General features: G+C 37.7%; 3 protein-coding genes and 1 long non-coding RNA gene across 7 annotated transcripts; 2 read left to right on the forward strand and 2 right to left on the reverse strand.

Moving 5' to 3' along the window:
* Positions 1 to 641: 641 nt before the first annotated feature.
* On the reverse strand, positions 642 to 4,150 carry LOC114543654. The gene is made up of 7 exons (XM_028562547.1): positions 4,130 to 4,150; positions 3,891 to 4,022; positions 2,736 to 2,879; positions 2,595 to 2,630; positions 1,616 to 2,011; positions 1,364 to 1,454; positions 642 to 1,234 (listed from the first exon to the last, which is right to left on the reverse strand). The coding sequence occupies exons 2-7, from the start codon at positions 3,948 to 3,950 to the stop codon at positions 1,008 to 1,010; spliced, it is 954 nt and encodes a 317-aa protein (XP_028418348.1). The 5' UTR covers positions 3,951 to 4,022; positions 4,130 to 4,150; the 3' UTR covers positions 642 to 1,007.
* A 3,002-nt stretch (positions 4,151 to 7,152) lies between these two features.
* Positions 7,153 to 15,829, reverse strand: LOC114543648. The gene is made up of 4 exons (XR_003690148.1): positions 15,764 to 15,829; positions 14,610 to 14,726; positions 14,424 to 14,473; positions 7,153 to 7,181 (listed from the first exon to the last, which is right to left on the reverse strand). It is a non-coding gene; the product is annotated as an uncharacterized LOC114543648 (long non-coding RNA).
* A 1,240-nt stretch (positions 15,830 to 17,069) lies between these two features.
* On the forward strand, positions 17,070 to 20,295 carry LOC114543649. Of its 4 annotated transcripts, none has more exons than XR_003690150.1 (8): positions 17,070 to 17,192; positions 17,289 to 17,413; positions 18,209 to 18,339; positions 18,409 to 18,502; positions 18,637 to 18,739; positions 18,989 to 19,085; positions 19,163 to 19,210; positions 20,182 to 20,295. XR_003690150.1 is itself a non-coding variant. In XM_028562543.1 (8 exons), exons 2-7 carry the CDS (start codon positions 17,329 to 17,331, stop codon positions 19,199 to 19,201), a joined length of 507 nt encoding a protein of 168 aa, XP_028418344.1. In that variant the 5' UTR covers positions 17,070 to 17,192; positions 17,289 to 17,328; the 3' UTR covers positions 19,202 to 19,210; positions 20,182 to 20,295. The 4 variants fall into 4 exon arrangements, 2 of the variants coding, with proteins under 2 accessions (XP_028418344.1, XP_028418345.1); XR_003690149.1 differs by having other exon boundaries at positions 19,167 to 19,210; XM_028562543.1 differs by having other exon boundaries at positions 18,989 to 19,047; positions 19,167 to 19,210.
* Positions 20,296 to 20,378: 83 nt separating this feature from the next.
* LOC114543655 lies at positions 20,379 to 25,420 on the forward strand. The gene is made up of 9 exons (XM_028562548.1): positions 20,379 to 20,411; positions 22,814 to 22,886; positions 22,988 to 23,061; positions 23,389 to 23,436; positions 23,543 to 23,674; positions 24,687 to 24,830; positions 24,936 to 25,004; positions 25,177 to 25,233; positions 25,346 to 25,420. The coding sequence occupies exons 1-9, from the start codon at positions 20,388 to 20,390 to the stop codon at positions 25,418 to 25,420; spliced, it is 696 nt and encodes a 231-aa protein (XP_028418349.1). The 5' UTR covers positions 20,379 to 20,387.
* The last annotated feature ends 734 nt before the right edge of the window (positions 25,421 to 26,154 follow it).

A 26,154-nucleotide genomic window follows, 5' to 3' on the forward strand; every position in this document is an offset into this window, starting at 1 on the left:
ATAGATGTTGCGCTGAACGGGCACTACGCGCCATAGCACTATACTCGCTTATCAAATTGGTAGCCAGACAGCATAGGAACGGTGACCGCAAGGATAGTATTGCAGCGGTAGTCTAGTGGTCACGAAGTATGCTTAACCATATAACGTTATGCGGGCCCCACCGCTACAACAACGTTTGCTATTTTTTTTCTATTCCGATTTTTAGTTTGTTTTTTTTCTTTAGGGCTAGGGTTAGGGACAGGACATTTGAATGGCTTATTATAAAAGTTCTTGAGTTTGTTATACCCGAGTTTATATACCTTGATTAAATTAACTTGAGTCTCAAATAAAGCCTCAACAACACAATTGAAAATATTTTAAAAATCTCGTTTTATCGAGATTTTGAAAGAGTCCGGAAAAAATTCCAAAGAGTCCGGAAAAATTCCAAAAAAGTACGAAAGTCCGACCAAAAACTCGCCGGAATTTTGAAAGTCCAAAAATTCCGTACACTTTTTTTGGAGTGATTTGCCCCTCGGATTTTGGTTTGAGTCTTTGAGATATATTTTTTTAACAAAAATTATGTCGCCTGCATAGGCACTTTAAAAGATGAGATCTATATGTAAATCATCTGTGTCTCTACAGGTTAAAATAGATCATTTATTGCATAAATCCCATTAAAATATGAACCATTGAATAAATCTAAATATGTTAATATTGATTATCTAAATACGTTTTTACAATTATCACCAATTCACCCATCAAATTATTTCATAATGACCCAATCATTTCACAATCAATTCAGCAACGCCAGAAGATTTAATTAAATTATGCTGGAGAACATAATTTAATTTCATGTTCTGTTAACAATGTTTTAGCATCCCCAATGTAGAATTTCCCATTCTTAAATTCATTTGATAGAGTTCCATTCGAGGTGAGTAGGCTTCGCATAGTATCTTCTACATCAAACACCGTAATGAGTACAGGTGTCCACTCGCTCGGACAAGTTTGCCAAAACGACGCTTTTGCAGTCATGAAGGCTTTATTGACTGTACATTGGATAAATAAACCTCCCTTTCAAGCGACAGAATAAAGTCAACACCCTTCATATTTGGAGTGGCATAACATATATTCTTTTCTGGTTCAAACGTAGACGTAAACTGTTTTTGATTGAGAACCACTCCTGCTTGGGATAACGTGGTTAAGTTTACTTCTTTCCTGTCCTTCGTCATGCCCAATAACGTCAAACGCGCCGATGCTATATTTTGACAAATAGAGGACAAGTGTGCTCCATTAATGGACAATTATTTTCATTGAGAAAAGTAGTGCGAGGTATCTGCTAGTATTTAAGGGCTGAAACTACTGTCGTCAAATAAAGTTTACCTACCACTAGTAAAGTTCGAAAATATGAGTGTTTCAAAAATGTATCCGCGAACATTGCTTTCACCTTTGAGGTTGACTTGCTTGAGTAGTTCAACCTAAAAACAAAAACATTTTGACCGGTGAACGAAGAGTGCCTCCACTCTCGGAAAACCGCCAGCTGGGTTCTTTTCCCAACAATTTACTTGGTGGCTTCAATAGCTAGACGCTTTTTTCATTGCAATAGATACACGCCATTACTATAATTCACGGCACTTACCGTTTCGTCCCGAAGGGAAACATCAGTGGAAAGATGCTGGTTGACAACATGCGTTGCAAGAGGAGACACTGATGTTAACACTTCATCCGAAGTTTCCTTCAGACAGGTCCAAGACACATTCATTTTGTCCACGAGGGTGGGCAATTCTGCGGGATGAAGCCCTCTCGAAACACATAACGCTAGTGCACAGATATGAGCATATCGTGATCCGGGACTAAGAGATTGAACATCTTCGTTAAGAACATAATGTAAATTTTTGATTGTGCTGCGTGTGACTCTTGCAATAATAGCTTCTATATCTTCTCCTTTTCTTTTTTGTACTCTACATTCTTGTATTAATGACTCAACCAAACGGGGAACAAACCCAACGTACTCCAAAAACTCTCTTATCTTAGGCTGTAAAAGATAAATACAACAGATAAGGGCGAAAGATTCCGGATTCGTCACGAAACCGAAACGTTTTAGTACCGGATTCATGTTGCCGTTCACACACGCAGCGATGAATCCGATAAAAAATCATCTCGGTTTTGTGCCGTATCCGGAAACTTGGTGAAGTCTGTTTATTGGCCCGAATTAAGCTATAGCAATGAGTTAATTCATGCGAACGTATGCAAATTTCAGCAGTTTTATTAATTCTCGCACGACAGTTTAAACGTTTTTTATCCCCCAGGGAATTGGGTAGAGCTTCAATGTGTAAGTAATCTCATCATAGCGAACCGCTTGAAGAAAACAAAACCAGAGGGGAAACAGTTCCGTAACTTCGGCCTGATCGCGGTTGTACAGCGGTAGCGACATGAGAGTTGGGGACCAAATGACGTCAAAATGACGCAAAAGACGCCATCTTTTTGACTACACAGTGCCTAAGACTGCTCTCCAGTTAATTATGTACAGCTCAAACCCTTTGAAATTGAACCAGGGCAAAGACAAAAGGCCTGGCACGAGTAATAAACAGATCTCGAGACGGAATTATTGGACGTACCTCGTTTGCGGGGTCGGAGATCATTTCGTTGTAGGACTAAAAGAGTTCAAACGGAATATTAGTTAAAAGCAGCATTGCTGATACACCTAGAATCAACTGCATCAGCAATCAAGCATCACTGACATTTGTTCCACAACATACCCGTCTCAGTAACGACCATGCAACCTCCTCAGTCGGATTCACCACTTGTGTATTGAGGTCAGAGTAGTTTATACGGAACTTTTTCAGCAAACCCACAAGTCCATATCTGGACACTGCACAGACAAGACGCCCCCGATTACGGTACTGTTGAGAAAAAAATTAAAAATACACAAAAAATTTTCTAACACAAAGGTTTTCACGTTTTCATCACCGAAACATGATTTGGTTAATTGTTAGGGTTGCTCATATAGGTCCGGAATTATGTGAACAGTACAATCTTGGTATAGCGTGTTACTCAAATATATTTAGGAAACGAACATACAACTGATTCTTAAAGGGAACAACATTTAGCAGCTGCATGTATAAAATATGTATCGTTAAACTCAATGATTTACAAGTATTTAAGAAACGATGATGCCTGAGCTGGATTGATGTTACAATTATCAACATTCACTGATCTTACTTATGGGGGAGCGATTATAAGGTTGCAATGAGCTGACGGCATTTCCGGACTCAAGTTGCTGTTGATGTTGGATAGGCTTACATTTCTGCAAGTCAAAGGAGGAGAGCTTGAAACTAATTTTTGCTTAATTTTTGGCTTTTTTTCAAACAGTTCAAGAAAGAGCGCAAAAATGGGCAAGAAACAGCGAATTTTGACTATAGATGTTGCGCTGAACGGGCACTACACGCCATAGCACTATACTCGCTTATCAAATTGGTAGCCAGACAGCATAGGAACGGTGACCGCAAGGATAGGAACAGTGTTAGACAACACGAGACGTTTTATGTCACGTGTGTCTAAGTTCGGGTCGTAAATACGAATTTTAGCCAATCAGAATACACAAAATATTTCCGGCCGCACCGCCCCTTTTGGAGACTGGGGCGACGTTTAGCGGCGTGAATGTTAGGGCTAAAACTTGGAATAATTTGCCAAATGAGCTAAAAGATCTCACGTTCACTGATAAAGAGTTTAGAAACAAATTGCAAGACTTTATAAATGAAAATAATTCATTTCTTAATAATTTTTCAAGTTGCCAGTAATGGTCCAAATTTATTACCATATTAAGCCAAATTTATTTGGGAATTTTATATGCATGGACATACAGGAAATTCTTGAAAAGCAGCAAACAAATGTTTAAAATTCTCCAGAATTACCTGTGTCCAGCCCTTGACGTACATACGGATCAGGTCGTTTAAGCATGTGTAGTTCACCATTTCGTGTATGTTGTCAACAAACAACCAAACTGGATATTCTTTCTCTTCATTACCCGATAATGGCGATATAGTCTTATATTAACAGAAAGAAAACAAACGTTAATAATGGGTAGATGGTAGAATTTCCATATCATTGGGTAATCAACAAATAACAATTTTCTATCAGTTTCAGGACGAACCTTCAATTTTTCAGACAAGCGCACCACATCGTGATCACTTGAAAGGTCCTAAACAGAAAGGAAACGGTTTACGCATAAATTTTATTCGCTGGATAAATTGCGTTGTACGAAGCATGAATAGCTCTATCCAACGGATAAAAAAGCACTATCCATTGGATAAATTAATACGTTGGTCGCTATCCAATTGATAAAATTTAGGTTTAGGTCGCTTGTACCCTTTAAAAATGTTGCTTCTGCTGCTTTTCTTGAACAAAACAAAAGAGTCTGGCGGGGAATCAACAAGAGCTTGTTCGAAAAAGCACGGGAAAAGATTTTTGTCGGGATAACGTGAAGACAACACAGATGGTCAATCCTCTGATTCTGAATATTACTTACAAAATAATGTTTCGGTCTTTTGCATGATTCATGTAACATGATTAGCGTGGTTGTCTTTCCCACTCCTTTGGCTCCTTCAAAAAAGTTACAAACACATTAGATCACTCAGTCACTAATGAGCGTGCAATCCACTAGAGAGTCTGCAGTCGGATAGGATTGCAAAATTGCCACTTACCCAACAAACAATCGGTAGAGAGGCCGTTTCTATCCAGGAAGCTATTGCTTCATATACGAGTGTTTATAAACTGAAAAAGATAAAATGCAGCCATTAATCTGCTTGCCGTCTGTGATCAGTAGCCAACGGAGCCAGCATATTTTAATTTGTCGATCACATCGTGAAATAACGGCCGGCGACCGGCGGTTCCCTAGCCAAAACGCGCAAACTTCTAGCGCAAACTTTTACCCGACGTCCTAAAAAATCTCAATGAATCGGGTAAAGTTTTATGCGATGAGCAGATGAGCACATGTGCATAACTGCGATGAGCAGATGAGCACATGCTCATAACTGCTCATGAGCACATGCTCATTTGCTCATAAAACTGCATCACTGTTCGATAACAAGCCATTCCCACACCTCCAGTGGTAAGGGAATGAGCTGTCAATTTTGCGGAAGATACTTTAGCCGCGGTTACAATCAGCGCAGACACGAACAGGAACACTGTCCACTACGAGAACAAGAAAGAAACATGTCTGAAACAGACTCGGACAGTCAAGAAAGAGATTTCCAAGATCAAGTCTCGACCACTTCCACTCAGCAGTCTGGAAGTTCGACGGTGTCTGACTCAGAATCCGAAGAAGAAATGGATCCCTGGATACCGTTAATAGAAGAAGCAAAACAAAGAAGCAACACAGCTTTTGAGGAAATGGAAGAAAGTTTTATAAGCAGTGGTTTCGATGAGCATACCGCTAAAGAGAAAGCTTACTTGAATGCTATGCGTAAACTCCAGAAAGAATTAGAAAATACATAGAGCGCCTTTTGTGGATGAGACAAATAAAGAAAGATCCCGTACATAAGAAAATAATGCACACAAAAGATGCGTTTATTCAAAATGATGATTTTGACCCAGAAGAAGCAATAGAAGCTGCAGTTGATAAGAGAAAGTTCCTCATTAAAAGGCTTTTAAACGACCACGAGTGAAGATGTGAAAGAAAATAAGGGCAGTGATGATGATGACGATGATGATGATGAAGATTAGAATTTAAACTTAGCCAAATTGTTTACTAAACCTTCCTTAAGGAAACCATGGCAAACGAGCAAAAAGCGATAACGATTTAGAAGCAATTATTTTTTATTGCTGCATGTAACTAATTGCCAGACAATTGCAAGACAAATAAATGTTAAAATCATCTTGCATGTCTGAAATTTCCTTACTCCCCATGCTACGACTAACACATTACCTACAGACGTGGATTTGTTAGCAAAACTCATTTTTTTCGTAATCAAACAATAGGTTAAACTGTTTAATTTATAGTCTATCCATCACGTGGTATGGTAATTCTCCATATTCTGCACACAATGTTCACGTGAAATGTTAACGCGTACATCAGATCAGCGTCGTATACATATACATTGTCTATTTATCTGTATACGCATACAACGCGCATACCGTATACAATGTTCACGTGAAATGTTAACGCATACATTGTTTAATTATTCAAATCCTGTATATAATGCTCACATGATATGTTAATGTATTCCTTATGCATGTGATGTTGTACAATATCAACAGCCAGTTAATAAAATGTTCAGTTGTACATAACCCTTGGCGATGGATCTCGTCGTTAAAACTGTACTCCTAACGTTATCGAAGACTCAGAATAACTTTGAAATGGATCTAAAGATACTGTTGACAAAATGTTTCCCATCTCAAAGTTGGATTCTGTACAAAACGTGAATATAATTTTGGTAGGAAGGGTAAAGTGTTCCATGTGAACGTCAAAGAACCAATCGGGTACAACGTGTACATTGGCGAAACGTCATGGCCGATGAGTTATGATAATAATTGGTGGATAAAAGTCACCGACGGCATGCTGAGACGTGATCAGATGTTTCTACTAAACTCGTTCTTATTTCCCTCAAACATTAATTTTTACTTATTGATTATTGCACATCTCATCAAAATACAACGAACCGTAAGCTTAAGTGACTTTAGAGCAATAGTTAATCGTATCCTAAATCACTATCTACTAGCGGAGTAAACAAATTAAAAAAGGACTATAATGAGTTATTTGCTATTTTTACAGCCTACGCAGCACTAAAACTTTTTTCAAATATAGTATGTCGTGTATACATGGAGTCAAATCTACAGGAACATCGTGTTTGAACCTACTTTTTGTCCATGATTGTAGTCTTTTTTCTGAATTTTGTCCTACTACAAATTTTGTTTACCGTTTTTCTTAGTCGGATTATAACATACAAGTCACACACTAATTAAAGGGTATTGGCAACATATTTTTTCTTGCCGTATATTGATGGAGGCAAGAGATATGTCACAGTACCGCCTGGAATCATTAGTGCATCCGGCCTCGCAAAAACCTAGATTTTATCATGATAAGGGCATGAGGTAATACTTCGACATTATCTCAGTTTTACCGTTGACCACGCTCAAAGAGAGCGGCGGGATACAGTGATGGGAAAGCAAACGACCGCCATGATGCAGTTGATAATCAAGTCAATCTGAAAAAAAAAACCTAAAAATAAATTAAATGGAAAATACATTGTGGCAATGGCATGTAAAACTTTTCTTTTGCTCGACTTTCGAAAAGCTAAAAAACACTCGCTTACGGCTCGTGTTTTTATTACGCTTTTCGAAAGTCTCGCAACATCCCGCGTGTTTCACTACGGACTGGAGTATGTTTCTTTTTATACAATATATGGCGTCTGTTGAGCAGCAAATATTTTGATTTTGAATATTAACAAAATCAAAATCGGAGCACATGAAATTCAATATGGCCGAGATCGGGAGTTGGCATCATTTCATAAATTTACATAGTAAGCTTAATTGCTGCCGCAGCGAGCGAGCCTGGAGCGAGCGAGCAAGGCAGCAGACCTAATTGATGTAAGTTGGGAATTTTTTAAATTTTGCTTTAGCGCATTGCATTGTGGTCGATTATTAGATAGACCCACAATGCTATGCGTGAATCAACTTTATTGCTGCGGAGCGAGCGAGCCTAAAGCGAGCGAGGGTTCTGAACTAAATTTTATTTAGCGCAAGGAATTGTGGTTGTGCGCGTTTTTTATGCGCAGAACACAAACTCGCTCATATCCATGTACTTTTTGATTTCGACGGACAGGATCTTCAAATTTTTGTCAAATTTTAAAGCTTCTGATCTATTTTAACTATTCAAGGTAAGATATTTTGTCTTTCGTTCATATGTTACGTTTACAGTTGATTACAAATTTAACTTCTATATATTTATGAAACGCTAAAAGCATATACAATCGATTGCAGCTAAATTCATACTGTTTATATACGATACACTATATACAATATATACTATCCAATGTGCTAACGGCTAATTCGCTTTGCTTGAGCAGTTGAGCCGTCAGTGCTCTGAAGCAAATCAAGTCTTACATACAGAAGTCTTTTTATCCATTGGCATTTGTATTCTTTTGCTTATTTCCATATTTTGCATCAAATTGATCGTCTAAATTGCCTGACTGAATTATTCAGATTCGTGCAATGTTTGACCTATTTTATTTTAAAGCATAGGTATATGTTTTTATTCCTATTTTACAATGAGCTAAATGCCTAAATATTTTTGTTATTTAGTGCTTTTACCGGATCTTCACGTGGTTTCTGATTACACGTCTTCTCGAGCGCGTTCAAAGTTCAAAGTATCAAATGATGTTTTGTCACTCTTCACATGAAGCCAAACATTTACGTGGACTCATACAACAAGACAAATAACATATTTCAAAAATAAATATCCATCTTACCAAAAAATGTTCTATTTTGTTAAACATGCGCTACTGCTTAGGGCCTGTATTTCCGCTAGGCGGAATTTTGCCCGAACAATATTTTCCGCGCGGAAACTGGAAAGTACAATGCTGTCAACTTTGTTGCAGTGGAAAATGTAGCTACGCGCGCAAAATTCTGCGTAATATTACTGTTATTCTTAATACTCCTGTTGTGATTCGTATATTAAAATATTTTGAAAACTCGCTGCTTCTAAAGACTTTGACTTGAACGAGCCGCAACTCGTATCTCTATCCAACATCGTAGAAATTGGTATTTATGACATTGAACGAGCCGCAACTCCTATCTCTATCCAACATCGTAGAAATTGGTATTTATGACATTGAAAAATGGCTATTTTCAGACGATTCGTTTTTGCCGACTGCAATCTACAAATCCTTTGGGCAGCAAATACTTTGTTGAACATATATCTTTTTTCTTAACAAATTTACTCGCGAGATCATAATATAAACCAGCAGCCTATTTCAAAACAATTTCGAGATAAAAGTTAGAACTTGAACAGTTGAACTACACAACGATGTTTTTCATACGAACTAGGTTACCTGCAAGGTAGGGATTGCTGCGAGCATTTTAGGGTCCAAGTAAATTGTTATATGAAATATTAGTAAACTAAATCCGCTTTAACTAATAGCAATAGCAGGTTTAAAACACGTAAAGTGAACCTCTATTGAGCGTTAACTCGCTGGGGCTGTACATGAATTTATACCTGTTAGGGAGAACACTGGCAATGACGTCATTATAGGTCAATATATGCTATGTAATGTAGTATAATTATATTGTTCCTTCCCATGTGCTTCCTTTTCGGCTTTTCCATTGGGCATTCTGGTGAAGAGTTAAAAAATTTTGTGATTGCCAGTTTCTTAGCTTTTTTACCCTCATTTCATCGCTGATTATTACATTCGCAGATCATTAATCGAGACTGCAGGTAAGCAAACATGATCATGTGCCGTTGATCGCAAATATATCTCTGAATAACAACGACAACGTGCTCATGCCTTTCGCAGAGCTAGCAGAGGCTAGGCGATATAAAGAACAATTACTTGATGATGCAATTTTTGTTTTAACAGAGTTTTTGATATCATTCTGTCCCACTCTCTTCAAGTTGGTGTTAAGCACGGTAAAATTTCTTCTTCTTCTTCTTCTTCTTCACGGTAAGTTGCTGTCAGTAAAAGATAATGTTTTGTAAAATTTTATAGATATATAGATATTTTACCACTTCTGATTTCACTCGCTGTATTTGCTGCGCTTTTGGTGGTTTGGCCTTAACAAAGAACGTTCAAACAACAAAGCGTTGTATATTTGAAAGACAGTTAGCTTATATTTATTGACATTTATGCGCATTGCCATTCATAATTATTCGCTATTAAATTTACATATTTGTGCGTGTTCTTTGCCCCGGAACTTTGAATTTTATAACACCTGTTGGCTTCTTTACATGCAAAGCGTTAAATATTTGAAAGACAGGGCACTCAGTCAACTTAAATTTGTCAATATTTATTCTTATTGGTGAATAATAATTGATATTTTCTATTCAGTCTTTGTGTGTGTGCCGTTCTTTGCCCCTCGGATACATACAGTATATACCATTGACATTTGATACAGCATTAATACAGCTTCGATTTGACTTGCCGAATTTAGGATAACACGTGTTGACTTTTTATGCATAGCGTTAAATATTTGAAAAACAGAGCACTCAATCAACTTATATTTATTAATGTTCATTATTCTTGATGAATGATATTTTCTATTTAATTTATATATTTGCGTGTGTGTTGATCTTTGCCCCTTGGACTTGAACTATTGGACTTTGAACCACTATATAGCATTGACATTGATTCACCTCCTATTTCACTTGCCAAATTTAGACTTTGGACTTTTACATATAGCTTCAAATACACTTCCGTTTTATTTAAAATATTTCAGCATTTTTCATATTCCTGTGTATTGATATATTTGCTGCTGGTTTGTTTTAAACTTATTTGGTGTGTATTTTACATGCCTCGTTTGAAATGTCTTATGACCAAGGACAACATAGTCAATCTTTCCTTTTTACTCCTCTTCATGCGAAATCGCAAAGATTTTTGTGTATCGCATTGTTAGTGTGTATCGCATCATTAGTAAAGGAGCATAATGGAGCATGAGTGATTGACATCATCAGTAAAGGAGCATGAGTGATTGACATCATGGCGGCTGCTGGTCAACAACGGGTCGTCTTTATATTTTTTGGTTATTTAATTTTGTCCCTGCTCAATACTCAATCAAATCGTAAGGGAAATGCTTCTAAACAGTTTCCTCAGCGAGATATTGATGGATTGCTCTACGATGGTTATCCTGCTTGGAGTTATCTACAATTTATTCAGGCACAAGTTGGTTTCAAGCGTAAGTCGCTGCCACCTAAATGTGGAGTGTCGCTTCCCATTTATAAAAGTACCAAGCATGGCAAAGTCTGTTTATCTCTACCAGCCAGTTTGTTTGTTATGGATCTAACGATATATGTTGATATATCCCGTAACCCTGGACCTTCTCATGAGTCTATTCATCGGCAAAGTTTGCCTTCTTTTCCAAATACACCTCGGTCATGCTACGATGCCCACACTGCTCAACAGAATGTAAATTATTCTATGGAAATGCTGAGTTCAGGTTCAGGTTTTAAACCTTTTAATGTTGCTCTGAATGTACCTAACATATGTGTGAATATACCAGTTCGTGTTACTAATATAACAAGCGCTCGCAACTATCGTCATGTAAGACCTAGAAATCTGATCAAAATTAACATTTCTAGGTCTTGTTTTGAAGACAAGACTCGGACACAGACTCGGAATACCAATAAACTTCACCTGTCTGTTCTTAATGCCAGGTCAATCAACAATAAGTCCTTATTGATTAAGGATTATGTTGTTGAGAGGCAGGTTGACATTTTGGCTATCACTGAAACATGGTTAAAAGCGGGTGAAACCAGCGATTATATCACGCGTGATATTTGCCCAAAAGGTTACAAATTTATTCATTGCCCAAGGGAGTATGCTCGTGGGGCGGTACTGGTTTACTTTTCAAACAAAACCTCAAGATTAAGAAGTTGAAATCACGATCTTTCCAGTCGTTTGAATTGATGGAATTATTGTTAAATGCAAACTCGTCTACTTTCAGAATTGTTGTTACTTACCGTCCTCCTATATCATCTATAAACAAACTGACATATTCTGCATTTCTTGAAGAATTTACAACGTTACTGGAGCATATTTCTCTAGCTTCTGGAAAACTTATAATGGTAGGAGATTTTAATTGTCATGTAGACGAAGGAAAGTCGTCCAATGCTCTCAAGTTTTTGGAGCTTCTGCAGATTTTTAATCTTGAGCAACATGTGAATGTCCCCACACACAATAGTGGTCATACACTTGATCTTATTATTACCAGGAAAGGTGAAACTGTCATTAACAATCTTAAAGTATTTGATGCTGTTATTTCTGATCATTTTGCGCTGCACTGTAATGTAGAGCTGGCTAAACCTCGTAACATGAAGTCGGATATTTCGTATCGAAAGCTGGGAGACATCGATACAGCTAAGTTTCGTCAAAGCGTTCTTAGTTCGGAGTTATATACAAGACCTGCATCTACTCTTGAGGAACGTTGTGACCAATATGATTTGGTATTATCAGCGTTGCTGGAGAGCCATGCTCCACTTCGTAAAAAGACCATAACGATCCGACCGATGGCCCCATGGTATAATGAAGATATTAGAGATCAGAAAACAGTACGGCGATGCAAGGAACGAAGATGGCGTAAAAGTGGCCTAGAAGTCGATAGACAGGCGTACGTTGACCAGTGTATTCGGGTAAAGAACACAATTAGTGAAGCAAAAATGGAATATTATTCATCACTTGTCCAGGATGCTGGTACTGATAGCAGACGACTTTTTCAGATTGTTGATCGACTCCTTCATAGGAAACCCGAAAAGCTATATCCTGCATCTGGTTCTTCCACAAGGTTAGCAAACCAGTTTGCACATTTCTTTGATGATAAAATTTCCAAGATCAAGCAAGGATTGCAAATTCTATCGTCAAGGAACACCTTGTCTTTTTCGCGGCTGGATAATCCAAAGCTAAGTTGCTATTTGGACAAGTTCACCAACACAACAATTGAGGAGCTATCTGAAATTCTGAAAAAAACTAAACTTAAATCCTGTCTGCTAGATCCCATACCAGCAAAGGTACTCTCTTCCAACATTGATGCGATTTTACCTATTCTTATTGATATTGTTAATTCATCTTTGGAAACTAGCCATGTTCCATCGTCTTTTAAGAAGGCCGCTCTGTACCCTACTCTCAAAAAGTCTGCCACGGATTACGAAGAATATTTCAATTTTCGTCCGATTTCGAACTTAAAGTTTGTCTCGAAAATGATTGAAAAAGTGGTTGCTTTACGTCTACTACATTATCTTCGTAGCAATGGCTTTGAAGAATTATATCAATCTGCCTACAAGCAATTCCATAGTTGTGAAACTGCACTCATTCGTGTACAGAGTGACATTTTACGTGAGATAGATGGAAACTCGGGTGTCATTCTGCTACCATTGGATCTATCGGCTGCGTTCGACACGGTGGATCACGCGATCTTGCTTCAACGAATGTTTACTAAATTTGGTATCAAGGGTGAAGCATTAAACTGGTTTAAGTCATATCTATCTGGTCGTTCCCAGACTGTCTATGTTAATGACGCTACCTCAGACAGTTACGATGTGTTCTGCAAGTGTCCCCAGGGATCAGTTTTAGGTCCTATCCTATATCTGATCTATACTTCACCGATAGGAGACATTTTACGATCTCATGGCATGAAATTTCATTTATATGCTGATGACATTCAAATCTATGTCTCGTTTAATTATAAAGATCAGAATGACCTTGAGCAAGTAAAATCGCGCGTGGAAGCCTGCCTCGTGGATATCATGAACTGGATGTCAGAGAATAAATTAAAGCTTAACACTGATAAGACGGAACTACTTATTTTGAGTTCCAAATTTCGGGCTGAGCCTACATTCCCTGCGTTGACTGTGGGCCCCGATATCATTATCCCAACAACCCACGCTCGTAACATTGGTGTTACATTTGATAAATTTCTTACAATGTCTATACATATTAATGAGATATGTAAGTCAGCATTTTATCACCTACGGAACATCTCTCGTGCTAGAAGATACCTGTCTTTCCATACTACCGAACAGCTTATTCACGCTTTTGTGACTATTAAACTAGATAATGGGAATGCACTGCTGTATGGTCTGCCCAAAGATCAGATTGGAAAGTTACAACGCGTTCTAAATTCAGCAGCACGACTGTTAACCGGATCTTACAAGTATAATCGCATTACACCTATTTTAATACAACTGCACTGGCTGCCAGTTGAGCAACGGATTATTTATAAGATAATTTTATTGACATTTAAAGCGTTAAATGGACTTGCTCCGCAATACATTGCAGAGATGATCAGCCATTACGAACCTTCTAGATGCCTTAGATCCTCTAAAGCTAATTTACTTAATGAACCAAGATTTAATGTTAACAGCTATGGCGGTAGAGCCTTTCATGCAAGTAGTCCTAGGTTATGGAATAAACTACCTGCCTCTATCAGAGCATGCACAGATTTTTCTGAATTTAAGAGTGAACTCAAGACTCACATGTTTAAAATAGCTTATGATTTATAGATGTATATAAATAATTTTAGTTTGTCATATTTTTATTGTAAATTTTTAGACTGACGATTGTAAAGCGCTTAGATCTATGTGTTATAAGCGCTATATAAACTTGTAATAATAATAATAATAATAAATGCAATCATTCACCACCAAAAGCGCAGTAAATACAGCGAGTGAAATCGGAAGTGGTAAAATATCTATATATCTATAAAATGTTACAAAAAATTATCTTTTACTGACAGCAACTTACTGTGCTTAACACCAACTTGAGGAGAGTAGAACAGAATGATATCAAAAATTCTGTTAAAACAAAAATTGCATCATCAAGTAATTGTTCTTTATATCGCCTAGCTTCTGCTGGCTCTGCGAAAGGCATGAGCACGTTGTTATTCAGAGATATATTTGCGTTTAATGGCACATGATCCTGTTTGCTTACCTGCAGTCTCGATTAATGATCTGCGAAACAAAGGATTTTGCTAATTTGCATTAGGTTCGGCACATGGAAAGTTCTTCGTCTGTAACAGGCCTAATTGATGTTGTACATTTACAACTCCTAGCGAAACGTTAGACAATCTCAAAAAATTAGCCAAGTTTTCAATCACATGTGAAGAGTTCACAACTACGTTATCTTTTTTAAATAACTAGATTTCAGTAACACAACAACCCACTATTATGATCACGTGCATTCAAAATAAAACAGCTGGCGAACTTGCACATGCTTCATCTTTGTTCATTTAATCTATTCAGCAAAAACTTAGGCCCAAACAAAAAGAACAATTTACATAAAATTCCTCATAAACGGTAGAAATCAATTGAGACTCACGCTTATAGTTTTATCCGGATAAATTGTTTCTCATATGGAATTTATAATTAGAGTTGTTTTTGCAATCCTTTGGATTTCTTGTCCTAAATCATATATTTTAAATTTATTTGCCAGATCCTTGCACTTGCCTGGGCATTGTTTTTAAAATACCATTTTATTATTAAACCTTGTATTCATCTGTATCTATGCCATCATGCCCATCACAAGCTGAATAGTTGTTTATTTTATAAATTAAGACTGAAAAGAGGTGTTATAAACTGCTATTCTATGAGTGTATGAGACTGTTTTAAATGAGTCAATCAGTAGAAGAATGCCTGGTTTATATGTCAATTGTGGGAAAATAAATTTTTGCCTACTTTCCATCTACGCAAAAGCTACACACAATACAAAATTACAAATTATGACTATTTCGCTTGGGGAGCAACGGATTCTGATAGTTTAGGCCACTATTTGTTGAATTTTAGTTTCTCATCGGATGATTTCTTCATATATGATGAGGGTGGGCGGCCATTACCATTATTACCCAACAAGGCAACAACAACATGGCTTGAAAAAATGGCGAAATAGCGTGAAATACGATAGATAATTGTGATTTTAGAAACAGGTCTTTTTAACATTTGTTTGTCACTTGACAAAATTGCATAATGGCTACTTAAAATCCATGCGGGCGGTTAATTTGAGCTCTGGCAGTTTAAATGCCCACACGCAAAACCACACTTCAAAGGCAAAACAATTCAAAATAAGTTACATATAGAGCATTCACGTACCGTTAATATATCTTTTCTTGATCTACTGCCAATGAAACCAACCCGACAAAAACTCTGGAAGCCAAGCCTATCTTCAGCCGTTGAAGACTTGAAGTGAAGCATGATGCGGCCGCGATCATGATGTACGTAATTCCCAGTCTTATTGCTCGGTCAGTTTGTGCCCGTGCTCTATAGGCATAAGAAAAATATTTTTTTCTGTTTGGTTTCATTGGCAGTAGATCAAGAAAAGATATAATGGTACGTGAATGCTCTATATGTAACTTATTTTGAATTGCCTTTGAAGTGAGGTTTTGCGTGTGGGCATTTAAACTGCCAGAACTCAAATTATATATATAAACTATATAAGAGAAATTTGTAAATACCGTTGCCGTTGGCAGAGTTGACTGCTCAATGGATATCCAGAGCATATTATTGAAAATTAAGCAATAAGCCAGTATTAGTTTTCACAAGAAAACTTATACTGGCTTATTGCTTAATTTTCTTAGCTTTTCTCCCTTAAATTATAAAGCTGGTTTGGTTCGAACGCTTATAGATAGAGCACGAAAAATTAACAGCTCAATTAGCGAAAAGAAACTCTTTTCCTTCTCACTTCATTGATAATATTATCAAAATTGCTGAAGAAAAACATCCTTCCACTGCCCCGAATGTTTCTGGCCGAGAACCACAAAAAGACACTGAAAATGTCCGATATTTTCAACTGCCATATATAGGCCACTACTCCAAGATCACACAAAAACGGTTAACAACTATTATCAATCATTATTGCTTGCCTTTCGAAATAAAATTGGTTTTCTCACTATATAAAATTAAAAATCTTTTTAGCTTTATAAATTTACTTGTGCGGTTTGTAGTAGCCGTTTGTTACATTGGCGAAACAATGCGCCATTTATCCACCACAGAGAACACACTTCCACTGACAAAAACTCCCACATCTACAAACACTTCCTTTCATCACCTAACTGCAAATCACACTATACAGACTCTCAATTTACTATTCTTGACACTGTCAACTTTTCCTCTACACTTAAAATAAAAGAAGCCCTACATATAAATCAACTCAAACCTGAACTCAATAAGCAAGTTCAACACTTTAACACTATCTTTAGCTTGTAAATATATTGTCGTGTAGTTTCGTGACCTCACTTAGTCTGTTGTCCATGTCTAGTTTACAACAGAAGATGCTGATTCAATTTTTTCCACAGATTCAGAACTTCAGACTTTTGAAAACGAATTTTGAAAACGTTCCTAATCTGTGCCTGGTATGACTTCGAAAGGTCGAGAGCCAGTATTTTTCTTCTTTGACATCGAAGCCGCGAACAGTTCAGTTGGTGCTGACATAATTCAATTTGGGTTACGTGCGATCCAAGTGTCCATTTGATGGCAGAGTTTAGTGCATTTGTGAAAACAAAGCAGAAATTATCATCATTCAGTAATTTAATCTTTTTTAATGTTGAAAAAATTATCTTTATGTTGAAATCTTTGCACAATTCTTTGCATACGCTTCATCTTTCTTTGCCCTTTCCAGCCATCAAACACCAGATCCTTTTCCTCTTGTTTTCAAGAGGATGATGAAATGGGTGACCAATAGGACTTTGGCAGCAAGCAGGAAAAGTAGAAAAAAGGGAAAACAACAGAAAATGTTTTACCCAGGTAAGTTTGAAGCGTTTTCGCCATGTAAAGGCTTGTTTGCACTGCAATTTTTTCTTAGAAAATGTGCATCATTAGGATTTAAATGAAAATTGCACAATCGGTGACATTGAAACATAGATCGCTCACAGAAAAACTGTTGTTGCAATTACTCTGAGCTAAAAGGCCAAGTTGGGAAGTTCTGGCTGTGTAGGTCGATGACTACTTCCCCATGCATCAGATCTTTTCCTGCTAATCCCTGCTTCTCCCCTCTTATATTGAACCTGCATGTGGAAAAAATTGAATCAGCATAGATCTTCTGTTGTTTTTTAAAAGTTCAAACATTGTATTCGTTTGTGTCGGGCTCAGCTCTTTGTAAGAATCTACGTTCGGGTGGCATACCCGCAAATTAAAGCTCAGACAGTATATATTAATAATGTTCTAGTCGACTTGCACTTTTAAACATATTTAAAAATACCACGTAACTGGAGGGTATTCATCATGCAGTAAGTGACCATATTTGAAAGTGTCTTAGTCAAAGGCCATATAATTAGTTTATTAAATATGTTTAAAAGTGCAAGTCGACTAGAACATTATTAATATATACTGTCTGAGCTTTAATTTGCACGTAAATTCTTTGCACAAATCAATCCACTGATGTAAAGTAACAAGCGATTCTTGCAGGTACTTCGATGTGGCACTCCGATACACCATTCGGTGTACCATTCGGTGTAGATATCTAACTAGAGTTGTCATGATGTATAAAAATAAATTTGTTTAAAAAATAATACCTAAATAACAGTTTATTTCGTTCCTCAGTTTTGCTTGCTCATGGTGGCAATCGGTCGGACTTTCCGATGTTGGTGGACAACATCTCTCGCCACAAAGCCTCATCCGGCTATTTGTACCCGAGACTTCGTGTGGGGGACACATACCAACTTTGTGTAAAGGTGAGTTCTGCATCTGATTCCGAAATTTGTGTTCTCGAATATTGGACAATGCTTTTTTATACATTTCAGCTTCAAGAAAACGGTTTGCCAATATTTGACAAACAAACGAAATTAGGAATGGAAGGTTTGCACAAATTATTCTTCCCTGGTGAAGACTTTAAAGGTACGTGTTTTCTTATAGGATCGCGATCTTTTGTTTCGTGCCGACGTAAACAAATTTATGTTTTGTGCCAACATAACCAGGAAATTTATGTGGCTTGTACGAACCAGTGAATGCTTCATTCATTTTTATCACAGATCGTCACAGTGCTTTGGGAGATGCCAGGTTGATGAGGCAAATTTTCGGGGGGCCGCTTCGCAACCACCTGGAAGAAATCGAAACAAAGACGTTGTCTTCCTTGTAAGTATTTTTGGACTTCATCCAGACTCTTTAGTAATGCACATTTAATACTGCATCGTGGTTTCCTCTTGCGCACGCTACTATCTTCTCATCGTCCAATAATTTGCCCTTTAGACATTTGTGTGAACCAGACTTTTCAGACAGTTATCTGAGTTACTATTAGAATATCCTCGATGATATTTTTTACCCCAGTATGGCCTTGACTAAGCATAACAATCGTTGACTAAGCGATTATTTTGTCTTTTTTAGTGTGGGTTTGCAAAAAAAGAAAAAGAAAAAAAAAGAAAGAAACCAAACCATTGGCGAAGGTTGGCATTGAATTCGAGCATTAACTCAGTATTCGCTAGTGAAGTGTGAAGTTCCTCTCTTTATATTTTTACATGATCTGACCCGTTTAATAGTTTCTTTGGTTATTCTTCTTTTGTAGTGCAATTTGACGTAACCGCCTATTTGGAAAGTTGATTGATGAAAGTAAGTTGTTTAATTTTCTGCTTCGTGCTCCGTACTCCGTGCTTGTGTTTTACCAATAGCCTAGGTATATTGTTTATCCGAGTTTATGGGTCTAAGTAAGCAATAACCTATCATCCCTTGCACGCTCAGAGTTTACGGTTTACGCTTTTGGAAAGACAACCTTTCAGTGGATGGGTGAATATCACTATTGATTTGGGCACAGAGATTTAAAAAATTACAACCGATTCTTCCATGCACCGAAAGCTACTGTCTGAGCTTTAATCTGCACTTAAAGCAACAGTTTGGACCTATCACAAAGTTTGGACCTATTAGAAAATCAAAGCGGAGAAGTATGTTTAAGAAAACAATGAAAGCGTGGTTAGATTTTAAACATTTCAACTGATTCTTCATCAGAAAGACACTGTCCGAGCTTTAATCTGTGCAAACAAGTACATTCTGTGCACAAAATCAATAGTCATAATCAAGGCAGAAATTTGGACCAATTACGAAATCATTTGATATTTTTAAATATGTTTAAAGAATCGACTCCATGTGGTACACCGAATGGTGTATCGGAGTGCCACATCGAAGTACCTGCAAGAATCGCTTGTTACTTTACATCAGTGGATTGATTTGTGCAAAGAATTTACCTGCAAATTAAAGCTCAGACAGTATATATTAATAATGTTCTAGTCGACTTGCACTTTTAAACATATTTAATAAACTAATTATATGGCCTTTGACTAAGACACTTTCAAATATGGTCACTTACTGCATGATGAATACCCTCCAGTTACGTGGTATTTTTAAATATGTTTAAAAGTGCAAGTCGACTAGAACATTATTAATATACTGTCTGAGCTTTAATTTGCGGGTATGCCACCCGAACGCAGATTCTTACAAAGAGCTGAGCCCGACACAAACGAATACAATGTTTGAACTTTTAAAAAACAACAGAAGATCTATGCTGATTCAATTTTTTCCACATGCAGGTTCAATATAAGAGGGGAGAAGCAGGGATTAGCAGGAAAAGATCTGATGCATGGGGAAGTAGTCATCAAGACTGACCCCATTCTAACGAAGAAACAATTGAAAGAAGGAAAAAACAAAACAAGCAGGCAAGTCTTCAGGACAGCATGCCGGCCAGCAAGCCTTAGCTGGGTAGCCCAAGCAATAAAAACGCATCAATTACTGCATCATGGCAGAGTCGGTCGCATGCAACGTAAGTTTTCAAAATTTTTGCTTTCCCATCACTGTATCCCGCCGCTCTCTTTGAGCGCGGTCAAGGGTAAAACTGAGATAATGTCGAAGTATTACCTCATGCCGTTATCATGATAAAATCTAGGTTTTTGCGAGGCCGGATGCACTAATGATTCCAGGCGGTACTGTAACATATCTCTTGCCTCTATCAATATACGGCAAGAAAAAATATGTTGCCAATACCCTTTAATTAGTGTGTGACTTGTATGTTATAATCCGACTAAGAAAACGGTAGACAAAATTTGTAGTAGGACAAAATTCGGAAAAAAGACTACAATCATGGACAAAAAGTAGGTTCAAACGTGATGTTCCTGTAGATTTGACTCCATGTATACACGACATACTATATTTGAAAAAAGTTTTAGTGCTGCGTAGGCTGTAAAAATAGCAAATAACTCATTATAGTCCTTTTTTAGTTTGTTTACTCCGCTAGTAGATAGTGATTTAGGATACGATTAACTATTGCTCTAAAGTCACTTAAGCTTACGGTTCGTTGTATTTTGATGAGATGTGCAATAATCAATAAGTAAAAATTAATGTTTGAGGGAAATAAGAACGAGTTTAGTAGAAACATCTGATCACGTCTCAGCATGCCGTCGGTGACTTTTATCCACCAATTATTATCATAACTCATCGGCCATGACGTTTCGCCAATGTACACGTTGTACCCGATTGGTTCTTTGACGTTCACATGGAACACTTTACCCTTCCTACCGAAATTATATTCACGTTTTGTACAGAATCCAACTTTGAGATGGGAAACATTTTGTCAACAGTATCTTTAGATCCATTTCAAAGTTATTCTGAGTCTTCGATAACGTTAGGAGTACAGTTTTAACGACGAGATCTTTTAGAGTCTGCACACGCTCCATCGAGTGGCTGTTGATATTGTACAACATCACATGCATAAGGAATACATTAACATATCATGTGAGCATTATATACAGGATTTGAATAATTAAACAATGTATGCGTTAACATTTCACGTGAACATTGTATACGGTATGCGCGTTGTATGCGTATACAGATAAATAGACAATGTATATGTATACGACGCTGATCTGATGTACGCGTTAACATTTCACGTGAACATTGTGTGCAGAATATGGAGAATTACCATACCACGTGATGGATAGACTATAAATTAAACAGTTTAACCTATTGTTTGATTACGAAAAAAATGAGTTTTGCTAACAAATCCACGTCTGTAGGTAATGTGTTAGTCGTAGCATGGGGAGTAAGGAAATTTCAGACATGCAAGATGATTTTAACATTTATTTGTCTTGCAATTGTCTGGCAATTAGTTACATGCAGCAATAAAAAATAATTGCTTCTAAATCGTTATCGCTTTTTGCTCGTTTGCCATGGTTTCCTTAAGGAAGGTTTAGTAAACAATTTGGCTAAGTTTAAATTCTAATCTTCATCATCATCGTCATCATCATCACTGCCCTTATTTTCTTTCACATCTTCACTCGTGGTCGTTTAAAAGCCTTTTAATGAGGAACTTTCTCTTATCAACTGCAGCTTCTATTGCTTCTTCTGGGTCAAAATCATCATTTTGAAAAACGCATCTTTTGTGTGCATTATTTTCTTATGTACGGGATCTTTCTTTATTTGTCTCATCCACAAAAGGCGCTCTATGTAGATATTTTCTAATTCTTTCTGGAGTTTACGCATAGCATTCAAGTAAGCTTTCCCTTTAGCGGTATGCTCATCGAAACCACTGCTTATAAAACTTTCTTCCATTTCCTCAAAAGCTGTGTTGCTTCTTTGTTTTGCTTCTTCTATTAACGGTATCCAGGGATCCATTTCTTCTTCGGATTCTGAGTCAGACACCGTCGAACTTCCAGACTGCTGAGTGGAAGTGGTCGAGACTTGATCTTGGAAATCTCTTTCTTGACTGTCCGAGTCTGTTTCAGACATGTTTCTTTCTTGTTCTCGTAGTGGACAGTGTTCCTGTTCGTGTCTGCGCTGATTGTAACCGCGGCTAAAGTATCTTCCGCAAAATTGACAGCTCATTCCCTTACCACTGGAGGTGTGGGAATGGCTTGTTATCGAACAGTGATGCAGTTTTATGAGCAAATGAGCATGTGCTCATGAGCAGTTATGAGCATGTGCTCATCTGCTCATCGCAGTTATGCACATGTGCTCATCTGCTCATCGCATAAAACTTTACCCGATTCATTGAGATTTTTTAGGACGTCGGGTAAAAGTTTGCGCTAGAAGTTTGCGCGTTTTGGCTAGGGAACCGCCGGTCGCCGGCCGTTATTTCACGATGTGATCGACAAATTAAAATATGCTGGCTCCGTTGGCTACTGATCACAGACGGCAAGCAGATTAATGGCTGCATTTTATCTTTTTCAGTTTATAAACACTCCCGTATATGAAGCAATAGCTTCCTGGATAGAAACGGCCTCTCTACCGATTGTTTTGTTGGGTAAGTGGCAATTTTGCAATCCTATCCGACTGCAGACTCTCTAGTGGATTGCACGCTCATTAGTGACTGAGTGATCTAATGTGTTTGTAACTTTTTTGAAGGAGCCAAAGGAGTGGGAAAGACAACCACGCTAATCATGTTACATGAATCATGCAAAAGACCGAAACATTATTTTGTAAGTAATATTCAGAATCAGAGGATTGACCATCTGTGTTGTCTTCACGTTATCCCAACAAAAATCTTTTGCTGTGCTTTTTCGAACAAGCTCTTGTTGATTCCCCGCCAGGCTCTTTTGTTTTGTTCAAGAAAAGCAGCAGAAGCAACATTTTTAAAGGGTACAAGCGACCTAAACCTAAATTTTATCAATTGGATAGCGACCAACGTATTAATTTATCCAATGGATAGTGCTTTTTTATCCGTTGGATAGAGCTATTCATGCTTCGTACAACGCAATTTATCCAGCGAATAAAATTTATGCGTAAACCGTTTCCTTTCTGTTTAGGACCTTTCAAGTGATCACGACGTGGTGCGCTTGTCTGAAAAATTGAAGGTTCGTCCTGAAACTATAGAAAATTGTTATTTGTTGATTACCCAATGATATGGAAATTCTACCATCTACCCATTATTAACGTTTGTTTTCTTTCTGTTAATATAAGACTATATCGCCATTATCGGGTAATGAAGAGAAAGAATATCCAGTTTGGTTGTTTGTTGACAACATACACGAAATGGTGAACTACACATGCTTAAACGACCTGATCCGTATGTACGTCAAGGGCTGGACACAGGTAATTCTGGAGAATTTTAAACATTTGTTTGCTGCTTTTCAAGAATTTCCTGTATGTCCATGCATATAAAATTCCCAAATAAATTCGGCTTAATATGGTAATAAATTTGGACCATTACTGGCAACTTGAAAAATTATTAAGAAATGAATTATTTTCATTTATAAAGTCTTGCAATTTGTTTCTAAACTCTTTATCAGTGAACGTGAGATCTTTTAGCTCATTTGGCAGATTATTCCAAGTTTTAGCCGTAACATTCACGCCGCTAAACGTCGCCCCAGTCTCCAAAAGGGGCCGCGCGGCCAGAAATATTTTGTGTATTCTGATTGGCTAAAATTCGTATTTACGACCCGAACTTAGACACACGTGACATAAAACGTCTCGTGTTGTCTAACACTGTTCCTATCCTTGCGGTCACCGTTCCTATGCTGTCTGGCTACCAATTTGATAAGCGAGTATAGTGCTATGGCGCGTAGTGCCCGTTCAGCGCAACATCTATAGTCAAAATTCGCCGTTTCTTGCCCATTTTTGCGCTCTTTCTTGAACTGTTTGAAAAAAAGCCAAAAATTAAGCAAAAATTAGTTTCAAGCTCTCCTCCTTTGACTTGCAGAAATGTAAGCCTAGCCAACATCAACAGCAACTTGAGTCCGGAAATGCCGTCAGCTCATCGCAACCTTATAATCGCTCCCCCATAAGTAAGATCAGTGAATGTTGATAATTGTAACATCAATCCAGCTCAGGAATCATCGTTTCTTAAATACTTGTAAATCATTGAGTTTAACGATACATATTTTATACATGCAGCTGCTAAATGTTGTTCCCTTTAAGAATCAGTTGTATGTTCGTTTCCTAAATATATTTGAGTAACACCCTATACCAAGATTGTACTGTTCACATAATTCCGGACCTATATGAGCAACCCTAACAATTAACCAAATCATGTTTCGGTGATGAAAACGTGAAAACCTTTTGTGTTAGAAAATTTTTTGTGTATTTTTAATTTTTTTCTCAACAGTACCGTAATCGGGGGCGTCTTGTCTGTGCAGTGTCCAGATATGGACTTGTGGGTTTGCTGAAAAAGTTCCGTATAAACTACTCCGACCTCAATACACAAGTGGTGAATCCGACTGAGGAGGTTGCATGGTCGTTACTGAGACGGGTATGTTGTGGAACAAATGTCTAGTGATGCTGATTGCTGATGCAGTTGATTCTAGGTGTATCAGCAATGCTGCTTTTAACTAATATTCCGTTTGAACTCTTTTAGTCCAACAACGAAATGATCTCCGACACCGCAAACCGGCCAGGTACGTCCAATAATTCCGTCTCGAGATCTGTTTATTACTCGTGCCAGGCCTTTTGTCTTTGCCCTGGTTCAATTTCAAAGGGTTTGAGCTGTACATAATTAACTGGAGAGCAGTCTTAGGCACTGTGCAGTCAAAAAGATGGCGTCTTTGGCGTCTTTTGCGAGCATTGTTCTGATAACAGTAATTATTAATCTTTTTCAGTTTGTTTCTACTGAACTTATGCAGATGGAAACCTCGAGCCCAGAAAAAGAAGATAAGGTTTGCTACCCCTAATCTAAACTTTATGCCAGATACCGTATTTACTCGTTTAATTGCGATCAATTCTACGCATCGTTGTTAAATCGGTCTTTGGAATTTTCGTAATGCGCAGGTCAGTCGTGAAGGCAGAGATTCCAGTGATTTGTGCGAGGAGGTTGTCAAAATGGTAACATTTGGCTACATCTAACTTTCAATTATTTTTGTTTAAAGTTCTTGTTACAATTGACAAATAAGAATTTTTAAACAGCGCCGCCCCCGATTACACCCGGGGCCGTAACTTAGAACGATAGTTGTGGGGGGGGGTTTATTCATATATTCAGTTCTGCCTGACGGATTTCATTGTGAGCTATTGCACTTACAAAAGAGCATCCGTCGGGCAGAACTGAATATATGAATAAACACCCCCCAATTATCGTTCTAGTTGCGGCCCTGATTACACCGCTCTATAAGGAAACGCACACTGTACCGGTTACTGGAACCTGAACGGGTCTCACCGGTTACTGGAACTCAACGCATGGGGAGTTAGACTAATCCTATCAAAAGATTGTCCCACCGGTGAGGAGAGATCACGCAGATCTATGTGACAAGTTTGGGACATTCCCGCGTGTTTGGATCAGGCCATCCAAACACGGAAACCATTAAAGTAATTGTTAATTAATTAACACCATGAACTAACAAGCACTCGTCGTGATTTTTCAAAATAAAATTGAAATCAAGAGAAATCTGTGTTTTAATACCTATGGAAATATCAAATACCCCCATTCTCTTGAAATTTTGACGCAATGAATCCTCTGATTCAGAACTTCCGGCGCCGGGTCGCTGCGCATTTCTCAGAAGCAGAGAAAGCATAAGGTATCCCTGAATTCGTTGAAGATCTCTTCCGTGATTATCGACTGCAACAGAAACTCTGGAAGCCAAGCC

This window comes from Dendronephthya gigantea, unplaced genomic scaffold (genome assembly GCF_004324835.1).
Source record: "Dendronephthya gigantea isolate DGI-Jeju-01 unplaced genomic scaffold, DenGig_1.0 000508F, whole genome shotgun sequence".
Taxonomy (NCBI): domain Eukaryota; kingdom Metazoa; phylum Cnidaria; class Anthozoa; order Malacalcyonacea; family Nephtheidae; genus Dendronephthya; species Dendronephthya gigantea.